Source organism: Salvia splendens, chromosome 10, assembly GCF_004379255.2.
Source record: "Salvia splendens isolate huo1 chromosome 10, SspV2, whole genome shotgun sequence".
In the NCBI taxonomy this organism is placed as follows: domain Eukaryota; kingdom Viridiplantae; phylum Streptophyta; class Magnoliopsida; order Lamiales; family Lamiaceae; genus Salvia; species Salvia splendens.
The window spans coordinates 10,754,631-10,772,473 of NC_056041.1; the positions used below are offsets into that span (position 1 = coordinate 10,754,631).

Genomic DNA, 17,843 nt, shown 5'->3' on the forward strand with positions numbered 1-17,843 from the left:
ATAGTTCACATCTTCCACAGGTGGTCCTTGAAGACTTGGGCACTGATCAGTATGATGCCCGCCTTGGCACAACCCACATCTCATCACCGTCACAGCTTGGGGTTGAGGAGTCAGTTGAAGAGATTTAACTGCCTTTGTCATCGACGACATTTGAGTGCTAATGTCCGCCAGTTGAGCCTCAATTGCGGTCACTCTTTCCGCATCCTTGGTAGCACCAAATGTATCTCCCGCTCTATCAGCCCCTCGCCTTGGATTGTGCCAATTCCGTTGATTGTTGGCCAGCCTTTGAAACAAAGCCCTCACCTCATCGTGAGTTAGATCATCTAGGTTCCCATTCGAACCTGCAGTCACCAATCCCGTGCCTTCACTGTTGAGTCCCTTGTAGAATTTCAAAAGGTCATGCCCCGGAGCTAGTCCGTGACTTGGGCATTTCCTTATCAATTCCGTGAATCTCTTCCATGCTTCCGCGAAGGACTCGTCATACTTTTGTCGGAAAGAGGTGATCTCCTCTCTCAACTTCTCAATCTTCATAGGAGAATTGTATTCCAAGAGGAACAACGTCTTCAACTCTTGGAACGTTGCTATGTTGTAGCCCGGGATAGAGTCATACCAAGCTCTTGCTTTCTCCCTCAGAGAGAATGGGAATAAGACCCTCTTGATTAGATTGTGTTCCACATTCGGGGGTCTGTGAGAGTTCGTCAACTCGTAGAAGGCATTGAGGTGGCTCACCGGGTCCTCATCATCCCGTCCATGGAAAAGATTCCCCCCATTCACCAAACTAATATAGTGAGGTGGAATGTTGATGTTGTTGTTCGCATAAGCAAACTCTCCGGGGTACTCAATTCCCGATCTCAGTGTATCGCCAAACCTCACAACAGGTGGTGGTATCTCATTGTTATCTGCCATCTCACTTTCTGATTCTGAATCTCTTTCTGTACTCGGCTCGCTGAACAAGTTGCCTCTGATTGGACTCGGATAGTCCGGGAAGATTTCAGTAGGCGATCCTCTAACTCTTCTTCTTTGATAACAGAGCAACCCAAACGGTGGTGTACCCTGTGATCGCGTGTGCATTCACTTTTTTATTTTTATTTTTTTATTTTTACCTACACAACAGAAAATACACCAAGCACAAGCATAAAATATTTCCTAATTACCGAAAGCGAGACCTCTCGACAACTTCGGGGTAAGTCCTATAAAATGTGTGTGCTTAAGTGAAAACTAAACTATCTAACTAAGAGATAAAAAGATGTCACCTAGAAAATATACTCCTTCGTCTTCAAGTCCAGACGCGGTAGATGGCTATCACCTCCAAGAACACGAAATGAGTACCTACAAAAATAAGAGAAAGATCAAATAAAAATAAAACAAAACACAAACTAGAAGTTAAACAATCTATTGCCTTCCCCGGCAACGGCGCCAAAACTTGATGTGTAATTTTGGAGTTCAATTATCAAGTGTTTAGTCATACAAGTTTGATTAATTAACTCTAATATTACAGCAATACTGCAAGAATACAGTGTCGATTGTAATATTTCGAGTGTCGATCCACAGGGAAGGAATTGATTATTTAATTCTAAAACAAAGAAAAGACATACTAAAAGATGATTTGTTTTGTAGATTTTGATTTCTAAAAGTTGATGACAAAAATACTACTGCAAGTTAACTAAGGAAGACTTTTCAAACAGGAAAAAGACGTCACTCCAAGTTGCTCACGAGACTTGTATTATTCTACACCGATATTAAAAGCACATATTTGGGATCAACAAATCAACCTAATCGCGTGCACTGAACATGTCTACGACGTATAGTTCACAGTCAGCTGAACACTTGTTCCATGAACCAACTTTCAACGACATTTAATTCCTGCGGATGCGCGGGAACGAACGTCGTCTACTATAATCACTTACCTAATCCACTATCAATTTATCCCCTGAACAGTTCTAAATCGAAAGCATACCAACAAACGATCAATCCTAAGCTATGTTAAAGAGACGATAGCAAAGGAATTAACATCACTACATCCATAGCCAAAAACATAGTGAATAAAATTAAGCACATTGTTGGACACAAACATATGAAATTAATGGTGTAAAAACATCCATACAAGCCTAGATTACAACTTGGAGCAACATAGGGAGCTTAGACTAAAAACATGGTGAAATATGCAATGAAAACCGTAGAAAGCTTGCTCTCGTTGAGTGGAATTGAGATTCTGAAACGGAGCGTCGGAATGATGGCAGAAACTCTGAATTCGCCGCCACCTCTTTCCTCAATTTTTTTGGTGTATCATTAAAGCTCCCTCACGTCACATCTATCTCTCTCTCCCCACCTTTTTTCTTTTTTTAATCCTCCTGCCAACTCTCCCCTCTTTCCCTTGTCACGTCCCATCCGTTCCCTTTACACATTTTTCAAACCGCCACAAAACTGCAATATAGCAGTTAAAATGAACTACCCGGCCGGGTTTATTTTACAGCTGAAAATTAACCCGGCCGGGTGGCCAATTTTGAGAGCTTTCTGGACAGCTTTTCACCCTCCGAGCTTCCTTCTTTGTTTCACCATTTACTCCTCTTCCTACACCATAAAACACACTTTTGCAAGCATCAAACTATATAAATCATGTAAAGTTATAGGAATAACAATGTAAATTTGATTCACATCACCTTCCCACCTGTAATGTCAACAACCATAGTTAATCTGTTTTAGAAATAACAGCAACCAAGTTTGAGCATAGTTGAAATTTGGATAATACTAAGTAATCAAAAATGTTGAAGCACCATATAATACTAAGTAGTCAAAATGTTGAAATTTGGATAATACTCTCCCTCCGTCCACCAATAGTTGAAATTTGGATAATACTAAGTAGTCAAAATGTCTCATAGTTGAAATTTGGATAATACATAGTTAATCTGAAGCACCATACAATACTAAGTAGTCAAAATGTTGAAATTTGGATAATATTCTCCCTCCGTCCACCAATAAATGTCTCATAGTTGACCGGCTCGGATTTTAAAAAATTGTTTGACTTTATGATGGAATGCATATAGAAAAAGTTGGTGGAATGTAGTCCTTAGTTTTATAATAAAACATGAGTGGGATGTATCAGTGGAATGTGGGATCCACTTATCAAAAATAGTACAAGTAAAATAAAACATGTATTGACAGCAAGACGGAAAAGGAAAAATGGGACATTTAATAGCGGATGGAGGGAGTAAAATATTAATGCATGAAATTGAAGGACTCACTCAAATGGAGGCTCTATTTCAATGGCTAGTGTCATATGCAAGGAGAATTTGACGGTGGCCACATTGTCATCGTCCACATCGGTTATTGCCTCATGTGGAAAACCTCTTGGAATATATAAAATGTCGCCTTCTTTCAGCACAAACTGCTGGTGTTCATGACCCTCATGACCTTCATCCTCCAAACCATGCAGGCTATAGCAAGGTTCATATAAGCGAGGTAATTTGGAATCTGGCCGAGGATATACTTTCCATCTTTTCGTACCGATGAGTTGGCATACAAAGACACAGTGATCATCACTGTGTCGAGCCAAGCCTTGTGAATCAGATGGAGTTAAGTACATATTAACACCAGCTGAAGGCTGCCCAAAGAGAGATGCTAACTCATCTGCAATTACAGAAATGGTTTGACAGCGAAATTCCATACCACGTAGAGCAATTGAGTAGCCCTTCTTAAATGCCTCTTCGCATTCCAAAATATCATTAATACTGAAAATATGAGGAGAAATGGAGCAGCGAGACTCTGGCTGCTTTTGAAAATAGTGCAGCTCTTGTTCTCCGGACTGTGTTTTCACAACGCGGATATCCTGGTTGTAAATAATGGGGTAACCAAGATGACTTTTAATCTCCTCGATGACATGAAGTATATCAAGCTCATCTGCTACAATGGCAGGGCAGGAAGTAAAGCATTTTAGCATGGAAGGGAGACTAGAAGGTATTGCATCTTTCAGACGATGATACTGCAGAAAAGGATTGAAAATACTATCCTCGCTCAATAAATCATTTGATGCATTCCTTAAAAGCTTCGGAGACACCTCCCAGACCTCGGAAAAAAATGACTCAATACTAGCTTCCCCCGAACCGAAAATACCGCTCTTTATATATTCGAGGTATATGGACTCTGGGAGCAGACCACGATTGATTGATAGCATGAAAACACTTTCAACCAAATTACATACTCTGATGTTACCTGCGAAAAAATCATTTCTCTTATCACATGTTGAAGAAGTACTATGCAACCTATGTTCATGCACTGCTCCCAACAATCCTCTTAAATGCACTAAAAAGGTTTCACTAATGTCTGTTGGTATTAGCTGCAGCTGCTCAATTGAAGAAGAGTTAATAAGATCAGTTGCTCCCTGAAGAAGTAATATTGAAAGATCATCTTCTTTCAACAGTGTCATATTCGCAGAAGTACCAACTGTATCTCCTCGAGATTTGGTTCCCTGTGTCAAGCATACACTAATAGATGTTAAGTCATATAAGCAGCTATCTCTTCAAATAAAACCTGGCAAGTGATGCTTAGCCAGCTTAGGTGATTCTCTATTTCATCCAATATTTTATCATTTAGGCCGTTTGTTTAAGATAAATCATCAAACTAAACTAGCTCGCACTATATGCATCCCAGCAGCAATTTTCTGTTCGTGTTGCATCTCTCCTTACCAGCAACAAATTTCATGAATAGCACAACATCTTTTTAAGCCAAGGAAATGAACTATAGAAACTAAACCCCCGAAAAGCCATCAATAACCAATATCATTATTCATGAGAGCCCAAACTAGGAAACCAAAACTATTTCGTTCATGATATACTCATATCATCTCCATCATCAACCAGCTTCGAAGTATCTGAAAGCATATCTTACACACCAAAACCACCCCTAACCAGCAGTTAACTTCACATTTTACCCAGAAAATCATAATTTCTCATTAATATAAAAAATACTCACATAAAATTCTCAATTGCACGGAAATCAAGCAGCCGCAGTCTTCCTGCTGACGCCGCAGATAAATCCAATACAGCATTGCAAGCAGCAATCGCAATTTCCCTTTTTGAATTTCTCACCAGTGCGATCAATCTCTTTACTATCTCATCCTCCGCGGCAATCTGCTCACTCATCTCGAGGGTTGCCAGCGACGCAGCGCCTACGATGTCCAAACTTTTACACACGATTTCAGCACAGCTGCCGCAAAAAACAACGCAGACGCAGAAATCAATACACATAACATCACACGGAATTCAAACAGTAAAAGTAGATTCTCAACGAACTTATAATTTTATCATTACTCGGATTTCAAAAGCGAAGGAAGCAATGCGAGGAATGGCGGCAAATGCAATTGGGGGAGAAAGAGTAGCATCTTCTTCAAACATTTCTTAATTAGGGCTTTTTCCACGTGAGGTTTCGAACAACAAGATGCTAATAGCAAAGGAAAAACAATTTCATCATTCCTCATATCCTTCTTCTTCTTCACCATCGTGATTCTTCTTTTTCTCTTCACCTTCGTCTTTGTCTTCTGCTGTTCTTTCATTGTCAAACGTATGATTCCAAGTTTTCTGCATTCCATATATCGAAACGAAGAGCTCTTTGTACTAGTAAAAAATATATGAGTATTTTAAAACATAGAGTAGTTCAGTCACGAACCTGTTAGTGGGCCGTAGTTATTTAGACCCTGCGGCTGCCCATTAAAACAAATTGTAACACAAAGGTAATAACACTAATTTCCAATCAATAAATTAAAATTATCAACACAAATACATAACATTATTAATACAATATATAAATTTAAATATCAACACAAAAGACATAAGTATATCAAAATTCTTGTATTTCTATATTTATATATTTGTGTTGACAATTTTAACATATAAAGTTGAAAAAGCTCGAATTGAAAATTAGTTAGCATTTTATCACGGCCTTATAGATTTAAATTTTTTATTTTAGTGATATTTACCTCTCTTATTTGTGCATTATTTGTTTTTTGTTGTCCCAACAAAGGGATAGTTAGTAGTTACCATTTTTCTCATTATTTATTTATTCTTACAACCAATGTCAATAGTATATACTACAGACATTGATTTTAGGAAATCTATATAGAAGCAAACTGATAATAGTGCAATAAACTTGGGCGACCATTAGAGGTTGGGGTGGGAAAAATGATGTATAAAACCACAAAGATGGTTCTACCTATATATTTGGCCACGTTAAGATGTGCAAAAATATAGCTACATATATACATATAACTAGTGGCGTACGAGCAAACCAAAAAACACGCCGAAATAACCACTTCTTCGTATCTCAGCATCAAATCTTCCTTAAACTAAATTTAGGAATTATTGTGTAAGAAATATCAAAGTGCAGCATGAAAAAGGTTTGTCAAGAAATCACTACTATACAAGGAAAAATAATTAATGGTAGAACTAGTAACACCAACCATCTGTCACTCATTCTTTTACCTCCCCCACCCCATGTTCATTTTCACAATTTTGCATGTTGCATGATGAAATTATTGCCAATATTCTCAAATTATAGAGAAAGAGATATGCAGCCTGATCATCTATTTCCTTCAAAATTTCAAGATTCAACAAATGCGTTGTTTTTTTTCAAATCCTAAAATCCTTGTTATTTTTATACCCGAAAATGGGGATGTCCAAATTCTTCCTCATCGTTTCCTTAATCCAAACAGCATCCTCAGCAAGGAGACTCGCGCAGGAAGACGAATATTACTACCAGTTTCCGCCGCCGCCGCCGTCATCACCGATTCTGCACACACCCTCGGAGGTATTCAAGCCAGGCACGACGGTGATCGTGGCTTCAATCTGCACCGTGTTCACAATCACCTTCGTGCTCCTCTACGTGCAGCGCTGCAGGACCGCGTCCGTCTCCCAGGCGGCCATCCCTCTGGCTAGGGTGGACTCGGGGGTGAACCGAAAGGTGATCCAGCAGCTGCCCCTCTTCCGGTTCGCCTCCCTCCGCGGCCAGAAGGACGGCCTCGAGTGCGCGGTCTGCCTGACCCGGTTCGAGGCGGAGGAGGTCCTCCGCCTCCTGCCCAAGTGCAAACACGCGTTCCACGTGGAGTGCGTCGACACGTGGCTCGACCAGCACTCCACGTGCCCGCTCTGTCGCTACCGCGTCCGCTCTGAGGATGTGCTCCTCGTAGACCGCTACGGTGGCCGCCACAAAGCTCTCCACAACTACCGTCTCCCCGCCGGTCAGGCCCGGCACTCCTCCGCCTCCGCGTCGGGGAACGAGTTGAGGAGGCGGTCGTCGTTCGATGGGTGGAGTTCAAGGAGGCGGAGAAGCGGGAATTTGTCGAGGAATATAAGCAGGAGAAGCGAACCATTAGGGGCGCAAGGGGATAGGGATAAGCATCGGCTGGAGCACAAGATTATGGTGTCAGACGACGGGGAGGAGGGGCAGAGTAAGGTACCGATGGAGGAGGAGGAGTTGTATCTGAGGACGGAAATGCTGATGGCCGATGGGGAGGCGGACGACAACCATGACGAAGACGAGGAGCAGGCGGCGGGAGGGATGAGGAAAAGTAGGAGTGATCTAGGAGATAGGAAAGGGAAAGAGAAAGAGAAAGAGGAAGAAGGGATAGTGAAGAGATTGAAGGAGTGGATTCCGCAGTTTCAACAGCAGCAGAAAGCGCCTGCAAAATCTACGGCTGCTTCTTCTTCTGGTACAGTTTAGAGAGAGATATATACTGTTTTCTTCGGTGTTGTAAAACAACAGTTGGAATTCTACCTATAAATAATGTTAAGCTTCATTTTTTCAATTTTTTCCCTCTTACATATATATAACATAAACTTCACTTTCATAAAAAAAATTGTTACAAACCAAACAGAATTCATCCCAAAACCCCCCCACACCACACCATTTGCTCTCACTGGGGACATGAGTTTGTAACAACCAATACCCTAAAGGGACAACGTTCCCATGGGTCACGACTGATTCTTTGTCAGGCCAACAACACTCTGAGTTCTCGTTGGTCACGGCAAGTTCTTTGACCCAGCTACCACTCCAAGTGGGCCACAAACGTACTCGTTGGTCATAGCTGTCTTCCACAAGCCATCACTACGAGTCGTTTGGGCTCTTAATGAAAACACCAATTGTTATAGACCAAACATTTTATATAAACCGCACACTAGTTTCTCTTATAAGTAATGACTAATGTGGGGCATTGAGTCCATAACCAAAAAAAACACACATTTTTATTGGGTAGCCAAATAGTAATAAGTGAACTGGTTTACATAAAAACTGTATACACTTGAAGTAAATTGCTCAGTAAGTATCCTAAAATGTAAAAATTCTGCATTTGCAAAGTTTCTAACCACTCTCCTAAAAATAGATAGCCGAAAACAATGAAAACACAAAATCAAGAATAAGAAACCCCCAAAAATAGAAAGAAAAATAAAATGAATTTGCAAGCTCACAACAAACCTGGGACCAGAAAGAATATCAAAGCTAATAATTCACAAACACGAAAAAATTAAGTCCAATACTCATCTCAAGCATGGAAGAATCGCAGTTGCGTCGCCCCCCTAGAAACTCGGGAACTTGCTTCTTTTGTATAAATAATGCATCCCGTGTGCAGCGAAGCCTGAAATGAAGACCGCATTGGGCAAGTATAAGGAGAGATAAAAGGACACCATAAGAATTTGCAACCGTTGCTGATGATCTACGTCAGTCGTCAGGGGAGAGTGTTCAGAATAGATGGAGCGACATCTTGAGCTTGTTCTGTTTCCATTTAGGCAGCTTGTAGAAGGTGCCCTTCGACATCCCAAACTTCTCCCTGAACTCACCCGAGGACAGATACGTCTGTAGAAGGAGACGTGTAAGTACATATTTGAACGAGCTCGAAATTGTTTAACCCACGAGGTATGTGGTGAATTAGCCAGTGTTATTTTTATATCCAATATACCTCTCGTTTTGTCACATCAATGTCGCTGACTGGATCGGTCGATGTCGTCTTGAGACGTTCGTATGGATATAAAGTGAGTCCCTCCTCATCCTCAGCTTCATTCTCCTTCACATCTTCCTGTATGGGCTCTGGCTTGGACTTGGGGCTCGGATCTACGGAGTTCTGCCTGGATAGTGGCTCGGGTTTCGGTTTAGGTGTCTCAGGACTCGCTTCAACGTAGAGGAAAAAACATTTCAACGAACATCTCCAGACTAAGAAAACAGCATTCATTCTTAAAAACTCGATAAAACATACCTTTATTCGAACGAGGTATGACGAATTGCCGAGCAGGTGGCACTTTTTCGAAACTCGAACTCAGGGCAGCTATAGACGAAGATCTTGGGCCGCTTTTCCCGGAATCCGGTGTCACAGACTTGGGATAAACCTTTCTTACCACTGGAGGAGGAGTTGACATATTTCTTGCATTGGCATTCTCAAAAGTCGCAGCCAGAGCATTGAATGCCGGAGATCTGCCTCGTACACGAGCTCTGTCCGGGCTAGATGACATGCTTCTTGGACGCTGTGATTTCTCGGGTGCAGCAGACCTCCCTCCATATGAGACAGGCGTTCTCCTTTTGGGTTTCTATGATGGGAAGAACGCAAAATTTGTCTATTAAAATCTAGCATAAACCGACGTCATTATCCAAAAGAGAACGAACAAGAGGAAGAACGGCTTACATCCAACACTGGAGCGCCTCCATTCTTAAGAATAGTAAACTTTCTCTGGAAAGAATTGCCGTGCATCTGTAACCATATACCAGTCAAGTGAGTGTACGGCGAAGATCTGATATTGAACTAAGCTAAGGCATAAAGCGGTATGACTTACTGCAGATTTTGAGGAGTCCCAGGAGAAAAAGCGAGTGAAAAACGGTGGTTCGCCTCCTTCCATAACAATATAAACCGGTGCTTGAAGTGATAATTTCTCATGAAGATAATCACGCTCCAGAAATTTCTGTTGAGTTGTAACAACAAACTACATATCAACAATATCTCTGATGGCAAAGAGGAAAAGTATCCAAACTTTATAAACAATCTATGCTAGCTTAAATGAGCAGAAAAATCAAGTTAAATCTTACCTCCGCAATACTTAAAGCATTCAACTTATTCTTAGTGTCCACCTGTTGCCCAACCCAAACGTAAACGTCAGCGTGGCAGTCGAGAATGAATATATCTTCGGTCATTAGATCATCCTGGTCGAAGTTGTAAACCTCCGTCACCTGCAACATAGTTAGTGACCAACTCTCATATATCCAGTGGTTTTGAATTAAAAGTTAAAAACATCAGAATACTAATCAAACTGCATTTTTGTTTCCTCCGAGGTAATATACAGATAGTGTACCTTGAGATCTCCTGAAACCAGTAGGCAAGATCGTTATAAGAGCAAACAAATTAAGTTAGATGGATTAACAAGGACAAAACAAAAGAAGAAGACAAAAAAGGCGTAAATCAGTATGCAGGCGGCATACCCTTTGTCAAGGTGCACGAGAATAGATGAGGATCGCTCTCGGCTTCTCTAGTAAGTTTCTGGCTTGGGTATTCAGACTTTCCTCCTAACAAGTCCCAAAACTGCTCAGACTCGGCACCTTCCTTGAGCAGTTTAGACTGTGCGTTTGGCTGCAAGAAGTTTGCGGCATGTGAGACAACCCTAACATAAATTTGTATGCAACCACAAAAACATTCTAACAAAAGTTTCGAACTTTTATAAGATCAAGCTGCCTCTCGACGAGTTCCTGGGCTTCAGGTGTCGTGAGATTCCCCGACCATGTAAACACAGTTGGCCCGCTATGCAGTATGTAGCAATAGGAGGAATTTAATGACGAAGCGACCTGAATCCGTTAAGAAATGAATTTACGTCGCACTCGATACGCAACGGAGGAGGTGAAAGCAAAAGTAGTACAGGGCTTACCGGTTCGACTTGAATTGATTGCATATTTTCAGGTCCGCTTCCCTGAACCCGAAATAATGCGAGTGCTTCATCCTTATATGTATCATCAGGAAGTTCCTTCTCGGCAAGGTAATTCTTGTAGGCGCTACTAAGACCACCCTAGTAAAATGCAGACAAAATCATTTCATGGCCTTTATGAAAAAATATGACCACGAGGTCTCTCTGTTTATGTTAGTGAATTCTCAGACCTTGAAAACGATGAAGATCTGAAATATCGCAAAGAACTGGATCGGTTCACTTCCTTCATAGAAGCGAGCCTAGTGAGACATGAAATTGAACGATTAATATAGGTGTTGGAAAGAGAAAGCATCATATATAAATGAATAAAGGAAGATAATATGCCTGAGCAGGTAGGAACTTGAGAGACTCGACCATCTTGGTTGCCTGAGAAACTGCCGATATCCTATCATCCTACAGAGAATGATTTGCATTATCAGTAAGTCCATTAGTAGATATCTGACCACTGGAAAACTCAACAGGTTGAAATTTCTAAATAAAATAAAGGGGAAACTGAGATGTTTTTGCTAATATGAATGCTTCACCTCAACACTGAGCTTCCCGATCCACGTGCCAATTAGTTGTTCTTCTTTCTCATCACCGGCATAAGAATATTGGAAAATATAGCAGTCTCCACTGTAGAACTTGGATAGATCAGAAGATGAGAGAAGAATCTTTTCTTGACCTTCAACACGCCAAACCTGGGAACCAGAAGCAGTAAATTAACAAACTATTTAAAACAGTGAAGCATGATATACAGATAATTTAGACGGAATATACCCGCCTTGTCTGTTTGCAAATCACCTGTAAATTCCCAGTGCAGTCTATATGAGGTTGAGGTTCTTCCTTGGGCGTTTCAGCCTTGAGAAGACCCTTCACGTTAATCCCTTGCCTCTTCAGGAGTGCTAGACATATCAAATTGGAACCAAAGATAAGAACTCAACAGAAAATTAAGTTATATAATCCGAAAAATCATAATGATATCAAGCTACCAAACAAAGTGTGAAACGAGATAATGTGAATACATATTACTAACCTGCAACTTTCCCTCTACCATCTTCGGTTACAGCCACATTGTTGTTCGACTGGGGCCATGAGTTAAACTTAGAGCGAAATGCCACCGTCTCAAACCCCTCAATCACACGAATCACGTGAGTTCTTGGTCTATCTTCGCTATTCAGTAATTCCTATAAGCGGATGTGCAAATATAATTGACAAGAGTAGGACTACAAGTCCAGATGAAAAATGTTAACTAACTCAAGCAGCTGGACTTACATCAACAGCACTACTTGCAGCTTTCCTTTGATCAAGAGAAGTATTTCTCCCCATCCAAACAAAGACTTCGCTACCACAGTCTAGGATATAGCAATAGTATGTGTCCAGTAAATCCCTTGTCCAGGTATCAGCCTCGATAATTGTTCTCTCTCCTTTATCAACCCTAGACATAACACAATGATAAAAAAAAATTATGGTTGCAAAAGGAAGACTGCTTATTTTTTATAAATTTTCAATAAAACTTACCTAAAGGGACAAAATTAAAAAAAATAGGTGAATCAAAATGAATGCAGCTAGTATAGAGGAAATTAAATACCGGTAAAGCTTAGGTGGAGCTGCATAGTTTCTCTTAGGTTCATCAGAAGCGGATTTCTTTGGAAGTGGAGCAAAGCCACCAAAGAACCCCCAAAATTCTCCTGTATCAGCATCAGCCATCAATTTCCCATCATCTGCAGTCAAAAGGGAAAGACCTTCAAGCATTCGTCTACGACTCAATAATGAAAACCTAAAACACCCGATTAGTGGCATAGTTACCAATAGCTGCTATTTCACATTTTCCATTATGATAAGTATCTTTAATGTACTGAACGACTTCAAGAGCTTTAGCCCTCTCTTGAATGCAAGAGTTGGAGCCATTAAATTGATAGATTTTGGACTTTGTATCAAGAATGAAAATATCTTCATGATTGAGTGAGGATCGAGCAAAAGGCACCTGTTCAATCACAAAGAAAAGAGTTATGCAAATACATGTACTGGGAGATAAGTCGTTAATCGCTATGTGCTAACGAGGGATGACAAGCTACCTCTTTCACATGAACAACATGCTTCCCTTTACATACAAACAAACGAGTCTGGTGCTCCTCAGCTTCAGTGTGCTTGAAACCTGAGGCAACTCCACCTTCTACGGGTATTATACATGGCTTGAAATGAGAAAGGAACTTCTCGGTTTCGTGACCTTGCACTTCTCGGTATTGAACAGCACGCCCACCCAGCGCTGCATCCAACTCAATAGTTTTGATCGCTGCAGTACCAGCTTCATCCTGCAGGAGAAAATACTCACAGAATCAGGAAATACAGTAACAGAGGTAGTGCCGTAAAGGAGGATCAGATAAAGACTTTACCTGACTGGTGTCTTTCCCGAGCCAATAATGAATATCGTGGTGTAGGGCACCGGTTTTTAAGGCTGTTGTCTGCAGAAAAGGAAATATAGGTCAGAATGAAATAGATATGTCAAGCATAGTCACAATAAAAGAGCATGAAAATTAAACTCAATTGAAACTAGAGTAGCATGCCATCGAAAAAAGAATTTTTCTTGCAGCCAATGTCAGAGTATGCCATCCTTTGAGGGCCCGTTTACTTTTGGGGTGTTTACTTTGAGTGATAGGATAGATTGATAAAACATATTATTATGTATTTGAAGGATAAGATGGTCAAACAAATTCAAATTTAGTCAATCCAACAAAATAAATGGTGGCATAGCCTATATTCTTTTTATCTATCCACCCATCCATCCTATCACTCATAATAATTCATTGTTTACCAAGATGGATCGGAACTTTGGGGTTTCTTGCACTTGACCATTTCTATCACTTCAGCTAATTTGCTTTATTCATGTCCAATTGAAAGGGGAGGACCGGACAAATCTTACTAACGAAATAAAAAAAATACTTTGTCATGTATCTTATCAATCATGAAAAGTAAATGCCCCTTGAATGTTTGAGGTGTATGGTTGACTATAAAAGGGGAACTTGAGAACATAGCATGTTAGATTTCATGGAAACAAATACAAGAGCTATTGCAAAATGTAGAGTTAAAGAAATTGGGCATCTAGCATCTTAACAACATGGAGAGACTTAACCAACCTTTAAAATCACGTAGGAATCTCCGGTGCAAAATTTTCCATGTGAAGATTTTGGGACTGGAACGGGACAAAAATTTTCGATTCGCCATATCTCAGTGCCACTAGACTATGTCAAGGTGAGAAACAAGTACAGAGCCTTGATGCTGATTTTTAACAGAAGCAAAAGAAACAGGAAATGGAACTAGGATATACATTAATGTTGCTGAAAATAACAAAATCAATAAACGTATTTAAAGGGAAAATGCCACATTAGCATGAGGATACGCCTTTTGTCCTGCACCCTGGAAAGCAGGATCTAAGTTTTTCATTGAAACAGCCATATTTGTTCCTGCAATTTGTACAACGCTGTAGATTCAAAAACTCGACCTTAAAAAAACTATGAAGAAACTGTTTCTTGTCAATTCATAAATAACAATTATGTAAAAGAAAACCCAAAGTGGCAGAAAACATGACAGGGCCTTCTAAAAGCACGATTTTGCTTAGATAATAGAGAAATGAATTACGAAGAAGCACGATCAAAACAAGTACTTGAAAAGTGCAGAAACTAGCAAACAGGCATAGCACTTGATGATTCTCAATAACTTGCTAATAATAAGCTATGATCACAAATTCACAATAATTTTATGGAACAGGCTAAGCAACCCCCTAAAACTTTCCTGCTAACTTCAGAGCCTCCTCTGTCGAATCATAAAAACAAGTTCAAAGAGCTCGCCCAGAAGAAAATGTGAAATCAATCAGTTGACTACTTTGAAAGCATCTTAAACAGGCCTGAGATTGTGGGTTTCAATCCAAATCTATTTAAAACCATACACTTTCTCCAAGCTCCAACCCCTTCTTGCATCCGCTTGGAATAGCTACTCTCCTCAATGCACTTTCATCAGCTATGCAGCATTTAAACCAACCAATGTTGTGCTGTTCAATAAGTCTACAATACACCATTGACACCATAGATAAGCAACGAAACTCAACCCAGAAGTTGCATCCAATGCTGAAATGAGAGTTTTTATCTTCAGCCTAAAGTTCTGTTTCATGTGCTTTCACTTGCAGATATGCTGCACAAATCCATAATCCATTCTGCAACTAAACTTGACATCTGTCTCTGTGCTTTCGAATCATCTATGCCAATAACCTTCAAGAAAAATTCCTTACACCATAATTTGCAGCTAGAACATACTCCTACATCCCAATCCAATTTGATCCATATCGATCGAAAGGTCTACTATAAATCATTCATCACTCAAAATAAAATTAACAGAGGATGCAAAATTGCAAACTAAACAAATCAAAATTTCTTTACTCACATTTTTAAAAAAAGACAAAACAGACTAATTCTTTCCACCAGTGTCTCAATTCTCCAATTTCTCGGACTCAGTGAATCTTGAATTTATGCCTCATCACATCGAGTATAGACAAACCTTTTTATATCGTATCGATTCAGCAAACAAGACAGCTTACATTCAAACACCTAGACATAACAAAGCCTCGAATATAACAGTCTCCAATGCATCATTACTAGTATTTTTATACTCCTATCAAGCAGCAGCTTGCCCGATCACCAAGGCTCAATTTTTATCATCAGTCAAAACGCCAACATTTATTAAGACTCACTGAAACAGTCAAATGAAGTTGATAGAAGAAGAGAAATAGATTCGATTAAGCTAATTAATTACCTTCTTAATCTCCTGGTTTTTGAATTCCTCGGCCCACTTGAAACGAACACAAACAGATCCAATCTAACAAGTCAACAAAAAGCTCAATCAAAGGAAGAAACCCCCAAAAAAAAACGACGGGTCCTCGCGAATACTTGAAAAAAAAAACAAAGAATTCCGAATTATGCGATTTGAGAGAGAGAGAGAGAGAGGTGGAGGGAATGATGATGAGTTGCCTGACAGGCGTGCCTATCACTAACATCAGCTAAAAAGAAACCCCTTTCGCAATACAGTAACATATGAACTGTAAAGAATCATCTAATCCATTATTGAAACTATGACTAAAAAGATTAAAGATTTAATCCCTTCTTACTTTTACCTGTTTCTTTTTGACAACAAATTTTATTACACAAAATTCCGTAAAATTGACGGCAAAGAAAAGACATGAAAATGTGGCGATGCTGTTGCCTTCTTAATTTGGAGGGATGGAATGTTTAGGCTGTTCAAATTACTCAATGTTTAAGTTTTAACTCGTTTTATTAAAGTGTTTTTCTATATGAAAATTTACTACAAATTGGGATGGGAATCCATTTTCCCTCCTAAAAAGTTGATATTTTTATGTGTGATATAATCTTTATTCTTAAAATATTTATCTTCAAATTATGCTGATAATTCTTAAAATATTTCATGCAAATTACGTTGATATTTTTGAAATATATCATGTAAATTATGTTGATTATTCTTGAAATATTTCATGCACATCCAAGATTACTGTATTAGTATATTTCAATAAAAATTATTATTGTTTGAATATAAAATGTATCAATATACTAACTAGTCGGAAAATTATAATTCGATGTTAGGTGTCTAATCTGATTTTTAATACCTGGGATTGTAATTGCAAATGTAAGTTGTTATGTAACTAATACAAATAAAATAGTTCACTTATTTGCATGATTACAGGACAATAAATTGATTATGAAATATATTAGATTTGTTTTTTCAAATTTTAAAATTGACAAAAAAATATCATAAAATTCAGAATTACTATAGAAATCAATGTAAAATTACAAAATAATTTATGCCTCAAAATCACTGTCTTGCCTCATTTTTAATACGAATGAAGTGCAATCGTGATGAGCAATTCTAACAAATAAAATTCATAAACTTGGTTCAACGAATATATCTTGCATCATATATTAATTCAACGCCATATTATCAAATTCGTTAATAATATATTTATTTAAAACAAAGTTATCATAGTTTAATGGCTCTAACAAACGCTTTTAACCGAAATTTGAAGGTTTGAAAAACTATTTACTCAGGTTCCTTATTCATCAGTAGGAGTAATAATTAACTAGTACTAATAAATTTGAAATTAAATGCCAAAAATTAATATATGTCCTAATCGAATATAATTGACCGTGATTCATAATTTCAAAATGTTAAATTAAAACAAAATTGATTGAAATTGAGACGATGCAAAAGTAAGACACGATGTGCATTCATTCGATCTTAACCTTCAACTGTCGTCTAACATATACAATTTCAATTAATTTAGATATTATGCAAAACTGGTGTGCATCAATTTACACAACTATTATTACTATGAGTTAATTTTTCAATTTGAAGACTATTAATTTGACAACCCAAGATTCCAAGTGCACAAAAATGTGTATTCGAAAATAATAAGTTGGACTTGATTAAAGTGATTTGATTGGATAAAAAAATGATCATAGGTGGCGGCGACCGGCCATGACTAATGGTAGTCCTCAAATGGGGAAATAATCGCAATGTTCTTAGAGTGTCCACTTTGGAGCCCGCGGTTATAGCCGCGGGTTGGGGCGGAGGGCGGGCGGCTATAGTGGGGAAGTTGTTCGGAGGGCGGGCGGACAACATTTGGGGCGGTAGGGGTGGCTGACGCGGGATAGGCGGGGTTGGGGCGAGCCCGCGGCTGGGGAGAATTAGCAGCGCCTATAGGCGCGGCGCCCATAGGGGGCAGACAACCGGCGCGGCGGATTCAATTTTGATTTTTTTTTATTATTTACCTCTACAAATACCACTTCCCACCACATATTTTTCACCATTTTCACAAAATCCATCCACTCACTATCTACACAACCACTCTCTAAAAAT

The 17,843-nt window shown here is 39.3% G+C and overlaps 3 protein-coding genes and 1 non-coding gene across 4 annotated transcripts; 2 read left to right on the forward strand and 2 right to left on the reverse strand.

The window, feature by feature from the left end:
- The first annotated feature begins 412 nt into the window (after positions 1-412).
- On the forward strand, positions 413-519 carry LOC121753471. Its single transcript, XR_006040445.1, has one exon. It is a non-coding gene; the product is annotated as a small nucleolar RNA R71 (small nucleolar RNA).
- Positions 520-2,024: 1,505 nt separating this feature from the next.
- Positions 2,025-5,615, reverse strand: LOC121753233. The gene is made up of 4 exons (XM_042148447.1): positions 5,307-5,615; positions 4,969-5,202; positions 3,243-4,481; positions 2,025-2,571 (listed from the first exon to the last, which is right to left on the reverse strand). Exons 1-4 carry the CDS (start codon positions 5,582-5,584, stop codon positions 2,553-2,555), a joined length of 1,770 nt encoding a protein of 589 aa, XP_042004381.1. The 5' UTR covers positions 5,585-5,615; the 3' UTR covers positions 2,025-2,552.
- Positions 5,616-6,657: 1,042 nt separating this feature from the next.
- Positions 6,658-7,710, forward strand: LOC121752604 (RING-H2 finger protein ATL43-like). Its single transcript, XM_042147725.1, has one exon. It carries the CDS (start codon positions 6,658-6,660, stop codon positions 7,708-7,710), a length of 1,053 nt encoding a protein of 350 aa, XP_042003659.1.
- Positions 7,711-8,209: 499 nt separating this feature from the next.
- On the reverse strand, positions 8,210-16,004 carry LOC121752238 (villin-4-like). Its single transcript, XM_042147190.1, has 23 exons — positions 15,729-16,004; positions 14,323-14,386; positions 14,060-14,159; positions 13,319-13,387; positions 13,001-13,237; positions 12,732-12,909; positions 12,514-12,646; positions 12,198-12,360; positions 11,959-12,109; positions 11,727-11,827; positions 11,468-11,623; positions 11,268-11,336; positions 11,114-11,182; positions 10,887-11,024; positions 10,678-10,806; positions 10,447-10,594; positions 10,320-10,330; positions 10,057-10,197; positions 9,807-9,932; positions 9,659-9,724; positions 9,236-9,563; positions 8,942-9,150; positions 8,210-8,838 (listed from the first exon to the last, which is right to left on the reverse strand). The coding sequence occupies exons 2-23, from the start codon at positions 14,376-14,378 to the stop codon at positions 8,725-8,727; spliced, it is 2,892 nt and encodes a 963-aa protein (XP_042003124.1). The 5' UTR covers positions 14,379-14,386; positions 15,729-16,004; the 3' UTR covers positions 8,210-8,724.
- Positions 16,005-17,843: the final 1,839 nt, after the last annotated feature.

Coding starts and splice junctions, on each gene's coding strand:
- LOC121753233 (XM_042148447.1), bottom strand. CDS start 5,584: ATGGAATGCAGAAAACTTGGAATCATACGTTTGACAATGAAAGAACAG. Junction 5,203..5,306: donor CCTTCGCTTTTGAAATCCGA/GTAATGATAAAA, acceptor TTTTTGCGGCAG/CTGTGCTGAAATCGTGTGTA. Junction 4,482..4,968: donor CGTGCAATTGAGAATTTTAT/GTGAGTATTTTT, acceptor AACATCTATTAG/TGTATGCTTGACACAGGGAA.
- LOC121752604 (XM_042147725.1), top strand. CDS start 6,658: ATGGGGATGTCCAAATTCTTCCTCATCGTTTCCTTAATCCAAACAGCA.
- LOC121752238 (XM_042147190.1), bottom strand. CDS start 14,378: ATGGCTGTTTCAATGAAAAACTTAGATCCTGCTTTCCAGGGTGCAGGA. Junction 12,361..12,513: donor GCTCCACCTAAGCTTTACCG/GTATTTAATTTC, acceptor TGTTATGTCTAG/GGTTGATAAAGGAGAGAGAA. Junction 12,110..12,197: donor CTGCAAGTAGTGCTGTTGAT/GTAAGTCCAGCT, acceptor ATCCGCTTATAG/GAATTACTGAATAGCGAAGA.